Here is a 14,700-nt window from a genome sequence, read left to right as displayed (position 1 = left end):
TTAAATGATTGTAAAAGCACAAATTTGTATGTTAGCACAAATATCTGATTAGTCCTAATTGAAATATGACCCATTACTACAAACTTTCCTAGATTCTAACAGAATCCCGCATTGTAAAAGTTTGTACTTGTAAAATATAAATAGACTTACAGCATTCTTGTAGTGAAAATATACAACATTATCTGTCAACAAATTCTACTTGACCATGTTTGCTTTATTGGCTGCAGAATTATGTTCTGTACACATTACTAGTGACTGAGCTGTGTAGATAAGCTTATTGACTTTTCCATAGGGCTTTCCAGTCTCAGGGGGTAGCCTGTGCACTTTTTTTTATAGGATTTAGGTGGTGCTCCATGGTCCACCCTTCTCTAGAGCTTTCTATCCTTATGTGGTGGCATTTGGACTATTATTTTATAAGGCTTTCCAACCTTAGGTAGCCCCTATGGAACTCCATTCTGTTGAGTTTTCCAGACTTGTAGCCAGTGGTCCCCTTTTTGTAGTGCTTTTTAACCTTTACTGGTGGTCCATGGATATCTCTTCCATCCTTATAGAGCAGCCTGTGGGCTCTATAAGGGTGGTGGTAGCTCAAATGTTTAAGGCTCTGGGTTCTGGATTGGAAGAGTGCCAAGCTGCTACCATTGGGCCCTTGAGCAAGGCCCCCCACCCCCTACTCCTGGGGTGCTGACCCTGAGCTCTGACCCCAACCTCCAAGAATGGGATATGCGAAGAAAGAATTTTGCTATATGTGACAAACAAATACTTAACTTTTCATGAGGCTATCCACTCTTAGTAGCAGCCTGTGGACTTGGTGTTCCCAACCTTAGGTGATGGCTTGTGGACTTGGCTTCTGTAGGGATTCCCCAACCTTAGGTGGTTCCCTGTAGGTCTTCTCCAACCTTAGGTACTTGTTGTGGATTCCTGTTCCATAAGGCTTTTTAGCCTTTTTGTATCAACCCTTGGACTCCCATTTAAAAGGGTTTTCAGCCATTGGTGGCAGCTCAGCTCCAACTTTCTTGGCAGATAATGAGATTCCCATCCATGGGGGTTTCCAATCTTAGCTGGCAACCCAAGGACTCTCCTTCAATAAGGATTTCTAATCTTATACTAAAGACTAACCAGTCTTTAATCACGTGAAGACCTGCAGTATCTGTTGCACATCTGCACTCCATTTCAGAGTGATCTGCTATAGTACACAAACAGGGTGTTACCATTTAAAACAGAAAATCTTGTAGTTGAAACATTCTGTGGATCAGTTCAGGTTGTCATACACCTCTTGGTGAGAAGCATTAGAATCATGATTTTATGTCTGCTGATAAAATGATTTAGTTCAAGCCTTTGAAGCCTAGCTAACTACTTTCAGGGTGTCAGAACATCACCTAGTGTCACCTTGTTAAACCAGTTGTGAGCCTGTTGGCAACACTTCAGAAACTGTTAGTGCTTAATGCCGCAGACTTACACTTTTATAGTAAACTGCAGTAATGAGAGAAGTAATGAATCTCCTCAACCCCCCATACACACCACATACACACACACACACACACACACAAAACTACACACTGCCAGTTAAGGTGCCATTTTTCACAGCAGACAGGTGCACTGAATGTGATTCTCTCACCTGTTCTTTCACATTCCTCCAGTTGCAATCACAGAGCAGGAGTTAGAGGAGTTTTTAGCTGAAGAGTGCAGCAATTAGCAAACAGCAACGCTCATTAGCTCCCTCACAGCCCACAGCAACACCCTGTTCTCCTGGTGCTTTTTTTTTCCATTTCTCTATCATTTCTTTTTTGCTTGAATCTTTACCACAATAACAATCTTTCCCCTAGATTTTGAACAAAACTGGCTTTAGTGTTTATCCAAATAATTATGGTATCAATCATTATGGCACTCATTGTATTTACTGGTAATTCTAACATGACTGTATTCTAGAACAGGACATAAATTGGCACGACAAATCAACAACCTTTTATATGACATGTTTATGACATAGTTATGTCAGTCTAATGTGACAGGGTTCAAGTATAAAGCTGTCAAGACACCAACCATTGCAACGATCATGGCCCTGGTATCCAACTAGACATAAATTTTCATGGCAAATCAAGACCTCATGCTTCAAACATGGATATGACATGGCCAGTCTTATGATGCAGACTTAAGTGATACTCAAGTTTCAACTCATTGTAAACCAGAAAACAGTTAACAATGGGAACAACGTCTTGGTAATATGGCTTTAATCAAAACAGATTTCTCAGTCAGAGCAGCCACATGAACAGTTCTTTGTTATTTTTCCATCACTTAAATGATGATCATAGTTATAGTTTGCAATATCCAAGAAGGATCCGATTCTATCTTCAGACCAAAACAGTAATTAATTGTATACTATATTCTAATGGGAAAGCCATTATTGATCAAGCACAAATGCAGTATATACATGAATCCAGACTGAAATATAGAAAATGTTTGCTTGTGTATGTGTGTTTGTTTGATAGAGTGTGCCGAAGTGTTTGAAGTTGGTGATGTGTTAAAAGGCTGAGATTCTCAGCATACTAAGCAGCCAACCTGTGATCCGATTCTCTTTGTTATCTTGTAATCTGACCAAACCAGGAGAAATGACATGGTTGTTGTTACCAGCTGAGCATGTGAGATTGTTATACACCTATTTGGTCTCCTCCCAAACGCTCTCCTACCAATAAATATGCTGAAACAGATGTCAAACGGGTATCCAGCTGTCCTTGTGCTGAACATTACAAATGTGTTGTTTTGCTCAGAGAGCTAGACTGCACCGAGTGCCAAAAAAAAAAAAAATTAAAATGCAAAGGAGGGAAAAGGGAAGAAGGAGGGGGAAACTTGCATCATGAAGCAGCATCAGGCCCTAAGATGGAGGTCTTCCTCTAAGGCTGAGACAGGCTGCTAGCCAGGGGATGTTCAGGAAGGCTTTGGCAGTCCAACAAAGCCAGACCTTCAGCTGCGGGGTGGAGGTTTGCAGTGTGCAGCATCCCCTTTGGCTGGCTCACACAGACCACTGTCGTGAGCTGGGATATGTGTGTACTGGTGTGCATTGGTGTGTGTGTGTGTGTGTCTGTGTTTGTATGTGGAAAAGAGAGCCCTCTCTTATATTTACTCAGGCTGTCCTGGGTCTGGATATTTCTCGTCATGGTGAAGGGAGGGGAAAAACACCAAGACAGCGAGGGAGAGAGCAGAGAGAGAGGAAAACAAGCTTCGCTCTTATCCTTTTGGCTCTCTAGAGGCTCTCTGTACTCTCCGGTTGGTGTTCACACACTAGTCTGGGGGCGGGTGCACTTTCTGACTGGCCAGCAGGATAGCCAAAGGGAGAAGAACAGAATTAACATGGCTTCCTTTTCACAAGTGCCCTCCAGTGCCTCTCGTTAAACAATATATTTATATAAAGCTAATTATATAGTAGAACATTATAATTATACTGTATATGATACAGAAACAGCTGGAAGGTTTCAACAGCTGATGAACATTTAAACAGAAAACATAGACGTAATGAATACGTTGTTCTTATGTACACGGGTGAAGTATGTGGTTAAATTATGTCGGCTGTAATTTAGTTATTAATAGCGAAGACGATATGGAGGTGATAATTAAACTGCCTTTCAGAATTAGTCAACTCTATAAACTGAGGCATAGTAGAAAAAGTAGATGTAGTATTTTTTTTTTTTTTAAGTTGGCATGTTGCCCAGGGTGGGAGATTTCCAGCAAGAGGACACTGCAAGGCTAGCCCATCAATGTGCCTCTTTCAGCAGTTTGAGGAACAGGAGGTCAATATGTGACCTCATCTGTTTCCTGAAGATTTGGGTACAGTGGGTTAAGCGATCAACAAGGGCATGTTATCGTGACAGAAGGCAGAGGGCTGTGTTCAAAAGAAAAACAATCGAAGTAGCTGGAGAAGCCAGTCCAAGGATGGAGAGCAGGCTACATCCAAAGAGGTGTTTTACACTTTCCTGCAGATGTCTCATAAATCTTGTCCATTTCCCTTTGTTTTTCCCAGATCAGCTCTTGGCTTTTTTTTTTTTTATAACTAGTCACAAGGACTACACTTCTAGATAAGCACATCGCCTTTCAAACAAAGTATAGTGGGTGTGCACATAATTAATCAGAAACTAAAAAAAAATATTGTGAATAGTTATGCACTGTTATATGAAATAAAATAGCAGTCATTTTGGTACCAGTGTAGGTCAGACCTCATTATCTGCTGTCATAAGCAGTCACAGGATCTGCCAGATCACCAACAGGTTTCTTTCATTTTTTTTTTTTTACCCCTAAATCATTTAGCTATCATGCTGTTCATGCTATTCTTGGTAAATGGTAATATAAATGAGACACAAATGAAGGTTTTGAAATGGACTGAGGGTCCTTGTGGTCATTTTTTGTAACAGTGTAGGCTATTGTTAAGTATTAATTCATCTAATGTCTGGTGTCCCTCTAAACAAACACATGCCCCACAGATAGCTGCTGGATTCAAATGTCAAAAATGGCTTTTTCTGTCTCAGTGGGTATTGCCATTAGGTGGCCACATACAAGGTTAATTTCTCCCTTTTTCTTTTATGGAAATCTTTTTTGTCATTATAATTGAATAGCACACCACATCTCTCTCTCTCTCTCTCTCTCTCTCTCTCTCTCTCTCTAATGCTGTACATATGTGTTTGGTGTATGTGTCATTATGATCAAAGCATAAAGAATGCAAAATGATACTTTATATGTAATGAATAACCTTGTATTTTCTGTATATTTGTATGCAGTTGCAAAGTATTTATTTATTTATTTTTATTTATTTGCAGATGGGGCTGATTTAGAAGATGACCCATCCTGTTCCTGGCCTGCTTCTTCACCATCTAGTAAAGACCAAACGTCTCCAGTCCACGATTACGATTTTGGTGAAGATGAAGGGGGCCCTGGCTTGCCCTACCCATGCCAGTTTTGTGACAAATCATTCAGTCGTCTGAGCTTCCTTAAGCGCCACGAGCAGAGCCATAGTGACAAGCTCCCTTTTAGCTGTACCTTCTGCAGTCGCCTATTCAAGCACAAGCGTAGCCGTGACCGGCATATCAAGCTCCACACTGGTGACAAGAAGTACCACTGCAGCGAGTGCAACTCTGCTTTCTCACGCAGTGACCACCTTAAGATCCACATGAAGACGCACGCCACAAACAAGCCTCATAAATGCCCTGTGTGTCGCAGAGGGTTCCTGTCCTCCAGCTCCCTCCTTGGACACATGCAGGTGCATGAACGAGGGAAGGAAGGTCAGAGTACAGCGATCTCTGGAGCAGATGAGTGGAAGTTAAAGGAAGCACGCAAGTGTAGCCGCTGTGAAGAGGGCTTTGACATGCCCGAGGAGCTCCAGAAGCACATTGCAGAGTGCCACCCTGAGTGTTCACCCCCAGAAGAAGGGAGTGTAGGGCCTGGTCTGCAGTGCATCTACTGCCATGAGCCATTTAGTGATGAGGGTACTTTACTTAGCCATATTGACCAGGCGCATAGTCGAGACCAAAAGGGCCATATATGCACTGTATGCTCTGAGCACTTTCCCACTGTGGAGGAGTTGTATGCACACATGGACATTCACCAACTCCCAGAGTCCAGCAACCACAGCAACAGTCCTTCTTTGTTGACTGTAGGATACACATCCGTTTCAAGCACCACTCCAGACTCAAACCTTTCTGTCGATAGTTCAACCATGGTAGACACTGCTCCTACTGTGCCCAAGACTCGTGGAAGAAGAAAGCGTGCTGCTCAGCACACAAATGATATTTGTGGACGACCTGCTAAACAGCCTAAAGTAGCCTACAGTTGCATTTACTGCAACAAACAAGTATTCTCCAGTCTTGCTGTCCTTCAGATTCACCTAAAGACAATGCATGTAGATAAACCTGAGCAGGCCCATACTTGCCAGTTCTGTTTAGAGATCCTTCCATCTCTGGTCAACCTAAACGAACATCTGAAACAAGTCCACAATGCTGAAGATCCATCCACCATACTTGCTAGCTTGTCTGATGCCTTGTTACAGTGTAACTTTTGTCCAGAGATGCTTGGAGATCTCAATGCCTTGCAGGAACACATCCGTTGCTCGCATGGATTTCCTAGCCCAGTAGCCAAGGAGAGCAATGCCTTTTTTTGCCCCCAGTGCTTCATGGGATTTCTGACTGAGGCTACACTAGAAGAACATGTTCGACAGACCCACTGTGATTCAGGAAGCTTGCGATTTGACTCTCCACTTGCAGTCACTCCTAAAGATCCCATTGTGGAGGTGTATTCCTGCTCTTATTGTACCAACTCTCCCATCTTTAACAGTGTCTTGAAGCTGAACAAGCACATCAAAGAAAACCACAAGAACATCCCCCTGGCATTGAATTATATCAATAATGGAAGAAGAACCCATAGAGCCCTTAGTCCTTCATCTTCCATATCTGTAGATCAAGCTACACTTCTTAAACATGGCAGCACTTCATCCCGCTCAGCAAGTGAATTCATCTGTAACCAGTGTGGTGCAAAGTACACAAGTCTTGATCTTTTCCAGACACACCTGAAGACTCACCTTGATGGTATGCTACCGCAGCTCACCTGTCCACAATGCAACAAAGACTTTCCCAGCCAGGAAGCACTGTTGAAGCATGTGACTGTCCACTTTACTGTCACGTCCACATACTACATATGTGAAAGTTGTGACAAGCAGTTCACCTCAGTAGATGATCTGCAGAAGCACCTTCTTGATATGCACACCTTTGTGTTTTTTCGCTGCACTCTTTGCCAAGAGGTATTTGACTCTAAAGTCTCAACTCAGCTTCATCTAGCAGTTAAACACAGCAATGAAAAGAAAGTCTACCGCTGTACATCTTGCAACTGGGATTTCCGTCATGAGACTGACCTTCAACTGCATGTCAAGCACAGTCATTTGGAGAACCAGGGCCGGGTTCACCGCTGCATCTTTTGCGGTGAGTCATTTGGCACAGAAGTTGAGCTGCAGTGCCACATTACCACACATAGCAAGAAATATAACTGCCGCTTCTGCAACAAGGCATTCCATGCTATCATCTTGCTGGAACGTCATTTACGTGAGAAGCATTGTGTGTTTGAGGGAAAGGCCCAAAACTGTGGCACAAATGGCTCTACAAGTGCTGGTGGTGACTCAGTTGCTAAAGATGATACAGAACTGCAGGGCATCCTCACCAACAGCCATGGAGCACCTGGTACAGGAGAGTCTCACAACAGTCATGATGGAAGTGAAGAGGATGTTGAGTCTTCAGAGGTCATGTATACATGTGACATCTGTGGGGCATCTTATACTATGGAGTCTCTCCTGACCAATCACCAGCTCCGGGATCACAATATTCGACCGGGAGAGACTGCGATGCACAAGAAGAAGGCAGAAATAATCAAGGGGAGCCACAAATGCAATGTTTGCTCTAGAACATTCTTCTCTGAAGCAGGGCTCCGGGAACATATGCAAACTCACCTGGGACCTGTAAAGCATTATATGTGTCCCATTTGTGGAGAACGCTTCCCCTCTCTGCTTACTTTGACAGAGCATAAGGTTACCCACAGTAAGAGCTTGGACACAGGCAGCTGTCGAATTTGCAAGTTACCATTACACAGTGAGGAAGACTTCCTGGAGCACTGTCAAATGCATCCAGATTTGCGCAACTCTCTGACTGGTTTTCGCTGTGTGGTCTGCATGCAGACCGTTACTTCAACCTTGGAGCTGAAGATCCATGGCACCTTCCACATGCAGAAGACAGGAGCCATGTCTGCCAATCACCCTAGTGGACGAGCCACTATTCCCCACCACCAGCATCACCAGAGTCAGAAGCTTTTCAAGTGTGCTTCATGTCTTAAAGAGTTCCGTTCCAAGCAGGACATGGTAAAGCTTGATATTAATGGACTACCATATGGTCTCTGTGCCACATGTGTAAGTGTGAGCAAAAGCTCCAGTCCAACCATAAATGGTGGAAAGCAGCAGCAACCAGGGGGGCAAACACCAGCACCCTCTAATGCTGGGTGGAACCACGGGGAAAGTCTGAGCCCCTGTGGTGTAAAAAGAAAGGGGACCACCTATTCTACATCATCCTCTTCATCAATATCATCCACTGTTGCCAAGACCAGATGCTCCAGCTGCAATGTGAAGTTTGAATCAGAGGTCGAGCTGCAGACACATCTTCAAACAGTACACAGAGAGCAGTCAGGAGAGGGAAGTGGCAGTCAAGTGAGGACCCCTCAAGGATCCCCAATGCCAAGAGTGAGTCCTTCCCAAAATGAAGAGGTAAGGCATATTTACATACACATGTTTTTCTCTCAGTGCCATTTAGTGCAATCAGTTGGTATATTAGTTAGTACATTATTATTATTTCTTTGTGTCACATGGTCCATGGACCAATAGCTAAAACTGTGTATGGTTTTGAGATGAATCCTTGGTTTAACATCATATCATTTAAGTTTCAACTCTAGTTCCACTGTACATTCTACTCTATTACTACACTACATTCTACTCTGCCTTTGTCTTTTTTGTTTGTTTGTTTGTTATAGAAGAAGACATACCAGTGCATTAAGTGTCAGATGGTCTTCCATAGTGAATGGGACATTCAGGTTCATGTGGCAAATCACATGCTTGGTAAGTTTGATACCATCATCTTAGAATTGTACATTTTACGCACATTTATTTCAAATGCACATTTTTCACCTCAGATTTCTAACAGCAGTTTGGTGATTTGTTGGAAAAAAAATGCACATTGTATAACTGCAAATCTGGCGTATAGTCAGCATCCTTACTGAAGATATCAAGAGCTAAAAACTGCACATCTGCATCTACACCATATTATCTTACATGTTGATGTAATGGAACATCTTTATTTATTCATCTTCAGTAACCACTTCAGGGTCATGGATAAAGTAGACTAGGTGCAGTCGCAGGGCAGCATAAATTTTACATATGCTTTTATGAATTAACTCTTTAAACAACACTGGAAGTTAGTTTTTAAAAATTGTTAGGATAAAAACTTGTTTCTGGGTGAGATGAGACTATGAGACATTTGTTAACATATGGAAATCATCGTCATTAGTTTAACTGGAGGATTAGAGTATAGGCATAGTAGAAGACACTCTACTGTAATTTTTTACAATATTTGGAAAACATTTACAATTTTTATGGTCTAGAAACTTTACATTGGCTTTGTTCAAGGTTGTTTAGTGGTAACTGAGTTACTGGCTTTTGGTTTTACTGGAAAACAAAAAGATTTTGTTATGGTAGTCTGTTTTCTTGGCTCAGAAAGTTGTTTGTAAAACTATATCAAGGAGATCAGGTTGAGGTGAAAAATGGTCAAGGGAAGGTGGACACACCACCTGAGTGAAAATCAGGTTTGTGTAAAGTGTGTTGCATTATGAGCTACATGTTTACTTTTTTATAAATCTATTGCTATAATCCTGTACCACAGTGTTCACAAACTGAACAAACACTGCTATATTGTGTGTTGAGCATTAGCAACATGAATATATTTTAAACCTGAAAACAGAGACTTATTGACCGGCATGCCTTTTTCCCAGGCAGTACACAGTCATTTTCAAACACATTACTGCTTCATGGTGCTGATTTATTTATTTACATTATTAATATTGCATAAGTCTGTGAATGATATAGTACATGTATTAATGAGTTTCTCGGCTCTAAATATTCACACTCACCCACACCGACAGCGTGCTTTATTAGTATTCAGTTTGAATATCTGAGACATTTTTCTATGCTGACATTCTATTCCTTAAGTCCTCTGGTTACAGATGAGCAAATTTCTATTCTTCATGAATTTATTTTTTGGCTTCTTTGTTGGATCTTTCATTACACTGCAATGCCTAAGGTAGATTTTGGGAATGTTTAAGGATATGGAGAATAATTTAGTTTCTAAGGCATTCAAACCTGTGAAATGTATTGTTTGATTCAGTGTGAATGGCAGAGTTACATGGTAAGTAAAGAACACTAAATCTATGTGTGTCCATTTAATAACTATTTGGATTTGGAAAGAGCTGCAGAGGTGACATGGTGGTTTAATAAGGTCCAATAAGCCATTGTCTGTTTGAAACAAGTCGTATTTCATGGCCATGGACTGTGTAACTTTTTAATTTTACATTGAAATAAGAGAGAAACAAAGAAAAAATCCAAATTAAAGCTAGAGAAACTAAAGAGCAGAGAGAATCAATGAAATGATACTTCAGTGTTGAAATGATTCATAGGGACTCTCTGGTGGTGTCACCTTAAGGATATTCTCCAAGCACGTAGACTTTTATGCATGTTCCTGCTAAATAATTTCCTGGATATTCATTTTTAAGTGCTATTATTATTAAGTATGATATTCCACAACATATTAAGTTCAAGGTATATAATTTGTAACCACAACTTCACATTAGGGCCACAACATGTTGTTGTCACAAGATACTCTGTATATCAAATGTGGAGATGCAAACATCTTAAAACTGCAGCCTTAATGACCATCATACATTATCATACAATGAATATTAATAAAAGAAAATCAGTCAAATCATACTGTAAACATTTCAACTGGCATGGACCTGAAGCACAGTCCATACTCAGGTGTCCACTACAGACTTCCTTTGACAGTTCTGGTGGGTGATGGTAGAAGGTTGGTTGAGCTTTTTGAGGGTGGTGCGGGGGGTGTGAGGGTGGTAGATGGGGCAGATCTGGACTGGATCGTAATTACCTTACAGACAGCATGTGCCAGAAAAGCAAAACTGGAAGGGAGAAGCAGAGGCCTCATTTGGAAAAGGGTCCAAATGCCTTTTCCCTTGAAAAAAGGGGACACTTTCTCCTTTTAATGGCCATCTGCACAGGAGAGGCGAAACGAGAGGCCGGGGGTCATCTCCGCTCAGCTGTCACTGTTATTAGCGTAGGTAATGGAGCAGGCGCTCCTCTCTTAGGGGTGCTGTTCCTGGCCCTACGCTTCTTGCTTTATGGCTGTTGATTCACCCCGATAGCTCTATATATATAGATGACACGATGGCACAAAATAGAATAAAGTAAATTAGCATGTCCTCTGAGTCTAATCTGAGATATAGCCACTAAGAAAGCGGCTCCAAAAAAGCACAGAGCAATTTTGATGTGTTGCTCTGTTCCACCTTTGCACCCATCGTCCCTGTGACCCCCAAAATCAAATTGAATAAAGTATCCCTTAGAATTTAGAGAATTCATAACTACAGTGATGTGGTGATGAGGCCAGCTTTTGCCTAATTGACCCAAGTGGACATGTGTGGCTTTGTGTGGAAAAAGGGAAACATATAACATCCTAATCGTGTTTCTGGTGAGGAAAGTGGTGTGTATTGGCCTGGACCAGTAGCCGCATGCCCTTGGGAGTGAAGAGATTGCTCTCAAGGTCCAGATGGATCCATCCACATTCGCCATACAGCTGGCCGTTCAGATCATGGGACTCAATGTTATATTCCTGTCCATCTGTAGGAAAAAAACAAATTGAAAAAAATTCGATTGCTGGTGACCGTGGAGCAATTTCGAAGCAGGCCAGAAGACAGCTGGCCTCTCTTTAGTTTGGAGTTTGCTGGCATGGCTAATTCACCCAACTAAAGGCATGCGATGTGTCACCAGAGAGGGTGAGAGGAAGACAGGAAGAGTGGATGCCAGGGTTTATGCCTCTCTGAGCTTCTGTGGTCACTATCAAAACTGTCGTTAACTTCCTAGCTTTTGAAGGATGTTTATTATGGCCTACATGTGCCCAGTGCACACACTTCAGATGTGTTTCCTCTACAGACAGAAGCTTGGCTTTCAAGGTTCTGAGAAGTACACTTCAACATACACACGAATGTACATTTTTGGAAATTCTTTCGAAGAGTGCTATTTTTTCGTTCATGTTGTATAGTAGAATAGTTGTCAAGAAATCTGCTTGCCAAATTCCAATTATGACATTTAAAATTGTACTGTTTGAACAATTAAATGTTTTTCAAGGTCTTGGCAAATCAAAACATAACAATGTAGGTCTTGCAATATGTTAACAGAGCAGAAGAATCACTAGAGTGTCAAAAAGTTTCCCTCACTGTTCAGAGATACATGTGAAGGTCTTTCACTGACAGATAAGCCGAAAAGAATCACAGCAGCACTTCAGAATCCCCCTGTTTCTCGACAACAGTGTGAACTTTGACCCTTAAAGCTCCATAGGAGCCTATTTTTCCTCCAAGTTCTCCTGCTGAGCCAAAACCTCTTGCTTACTTCTCAGTACCCTGATGCGAGGTTGTCAGGCACAAGGAAAAAGGTCTAAATCTGCCCTCCATCTCAGATATCCAGCAATCTTGCAAAGCTCCTTGGCTTTTTAGGGGTCCAAGGGTCATTAGGATTCTTCTTTCTCTTTTGCCCAAAATTTCAAGGTCTGCAGAAAAAAATTCTTGTATTTTTCTTTTTTATGAAACAAGCAAACAAAAAACTCCACCCACTTACTTTAGAATCTTCATAAAATTGGTATAGTCTGAACCTCAATAATGATCAAAAACTTTTTAATGGTTGGAGACCTGTATTGATTGCCTGACCTTAGCCAATCAAATTTCAGCAGGCACTTCACATGGTTAGAATTGAACTACTGTAATGAAACTTAAAAATTGTATTCATCTCTGCAATCTTTACTGAAGAACTAGGCACCAGGGTTGCTATTAGTGAAGGGTGCTTGGACCCCGCAGATCACTGCTTTCGGGCATTATGTTGTTTATTTATTTTTTGTTTTTTTTCCACCACTTGCCTTTTTCCCCTTTTTCTAAATAACTCGTGCCAAGCTGGGGGATGACGTTTTGAAGGACAGTCAGGAACTTTACAAGCAGACGGACCGAATGTTCTGGAAAAGCTGATTTAAAGGGTCACCTTTTGGTGTGTTTTCTTTATATTTTTTTTTCAAGGTGGGAGGGGGTGAAAGCTGAGTGCATGCCCAGGCTTCCATCCGCAACACGGAAACAGGGAGAGAGAAAGAGAGAGAGAGAGAGAGAGAGAGAGAGAGAGAAAGAGAGAGGGAGGCCTGGATCGATGGGTAGGAGGTGGGAAGGTGGTGAGGGTGGAGGGGGCTAGGGGGCAGAGTAGGGCGCACATTTACTGTACAGCTGGCCTCTCTGTGTGAGGCAGAACCGTGGGCTGCTACCAAGCGCGAGGAGATGAGAAGCAGAGAGATGAGAACAGGAGAGACAAGAGATTCCATCCTGCTTCCTCGTTCCTGCCTTCTGTTTTTAATCAAATTCGTTTCGATTTCCAGCCTGACACCCATCCCGGCTCCTCCTCTGATGTACGTCTGTGTCGCATGCATGCTTTGTCTTGGGAAAAAAAAAATAGAAGAGAAAAAGAGATTTCATTTGCTGTCCTAGAATTGAGAACACAAATTATCCATGACACTGTCGTCTGAGGAACCCATGGGAATAGTTTGAGTGATGACGTGTTTGCTGAATGTTAACTGACTATATAACAAATAAACCCCATCAAGATGGTGCCAAGGGGATTGGCTGATCTGTGATATTACGATGGTTTCATAGAGATTTATTTATTTATTTATTTATTTAGTTTGGATCTTTGGGTTTATATCAATCTTTGGGTTTATCTCAATTTTCACAATAAATCCAAAGAGTAAAGCGGAAATAAAATTCTTAGTGTTAGTACTAATATTCCTCTTCAGTGTGCACCAAAGTACAGAGAGAGAGAGAGAGAGAGAGAGATAAGTCATTGATCAGCAAGGTGTGTGTAATTGCTTATTAACACAGCCACACTTCACTGCACAGAGGTGACTGCACTAATGAATGGAGAAGCGTTATTAATCACCAATTAATAAAAATGGGGCGGCTGCTCAATCTATGCTACACATGACCTGCTCAGCATGCTCAGAGTCACTCGGTCCAATTCCTCATTTTTTTCCTGAAAATCAATGTGCATGACTAGACTCTCATCGCGTGTACCTTGCTCTGTCTGTCTGTCTGTCTGTCTGTCTGTCTACCTGAACAGAGGATTTTGATTCCTTATAGCTTAGCAGCTAAGACTGTGAATGCTGGCTGCTTCCTGTTCCTTCTCAGAGGAAGTGGACTTTCAGCTCAGGTTTATCAGTATTGCTGAGTAGATATTACTTGCAACGTTTATGTGTGTTTTTTTATTTCTCACATAAAATTTATTTTATTTTTGGTTTGAAAATTCAAAAAATATTTTGGAAATAATGTGCATATTTTTGCTCACTGAACATGGAAAAATGTGAAAACCTTTTTCTGGAAGTCCTCATATTTTTAGATTTAATGTTAGTTTTCATATATTTTGTAAATATTTTATAATCAATTTAATCTCTTATTTTAGTTTGTAATTATATATATATATATATATACTTTTATCCTTTTTATTTATTTATTTACTTACTTACTTATATTTAAGTCAATTTAATCTCTTATTAATCCCTGTGAAAGAGTTTTACCTTTTAATGTTCCACTTAAATCCGTTTAAAACAAGTCTTCACTCCAATTTTGATAGTCACCGTTCATCACCTCTGTGACTTTACTTGCTCCTTTCTCAAGCCACCAGAGGTGAAAGACCCCTCTGTGCTTTCACCCCGAGTTCCTGCGCATGTTTTATTGATGGTGAGCGTTGAAGGGGCCGCATTACATTAGCAGTCTTAATGCCATCCCTCCTTCTGAAGCTGAATGTTTAGGATCAAGAGCTCATAGCGT

The 14,700-nt window shown here is 41.4% G+C and overlaps 1 protein-coding gene across 7 annotated transcripts in view; it reads left to right on the top strand.

Annotated features, from left to right (window-relative positions):
- LOC131356028 (zinc finger protein 521) overlaps positions 1–14,700 on the top strand; it is a 134,686-nt gene that overhangs the window by 54,620 nt on the left and 65,366 nt on the right. For 5 of the 7 annotated variants that reach the window (XM_058394759.1, XM_058394758.1, XM_058394757.1 and 2 more), the window contains 2 exons: positions 4,803–8,278; positions 8,542–8,626. In XM_058394759.1, coding sequence (XP_058250742.1) covers positions 4,803–8,278; positions 8,542–8,626 — 3,561 coding nt within the window. The remainder of the gene's footprint in view (positions 1–4,802; positions 8,279–8,541; positions 8,627–14,700) is intronic. The other 2 variants (XM_058394760.1, XM_058394761.1) reach the window with 1 other exon arrangement.

This window comes from Hemibagrus wyckioides, linkage group LG07 (assembly GCF_019097595.1).
Source record: "Hemibagrus wyckioides isolate EC202008001 linkage group LG07, SWU_Hwy_1.0, whole genome shotgun sequence".
Classification (NCBI taxonomy): Eukaryota; Metazoa; Chordata; class Actinopteri; order Siluriformes; family Bagridae; genus Hemibagrus; species Hemibagrus wyckioides.
This window is presented reverse-complemented; position numbering and strand designations above follow the sequence as displayed.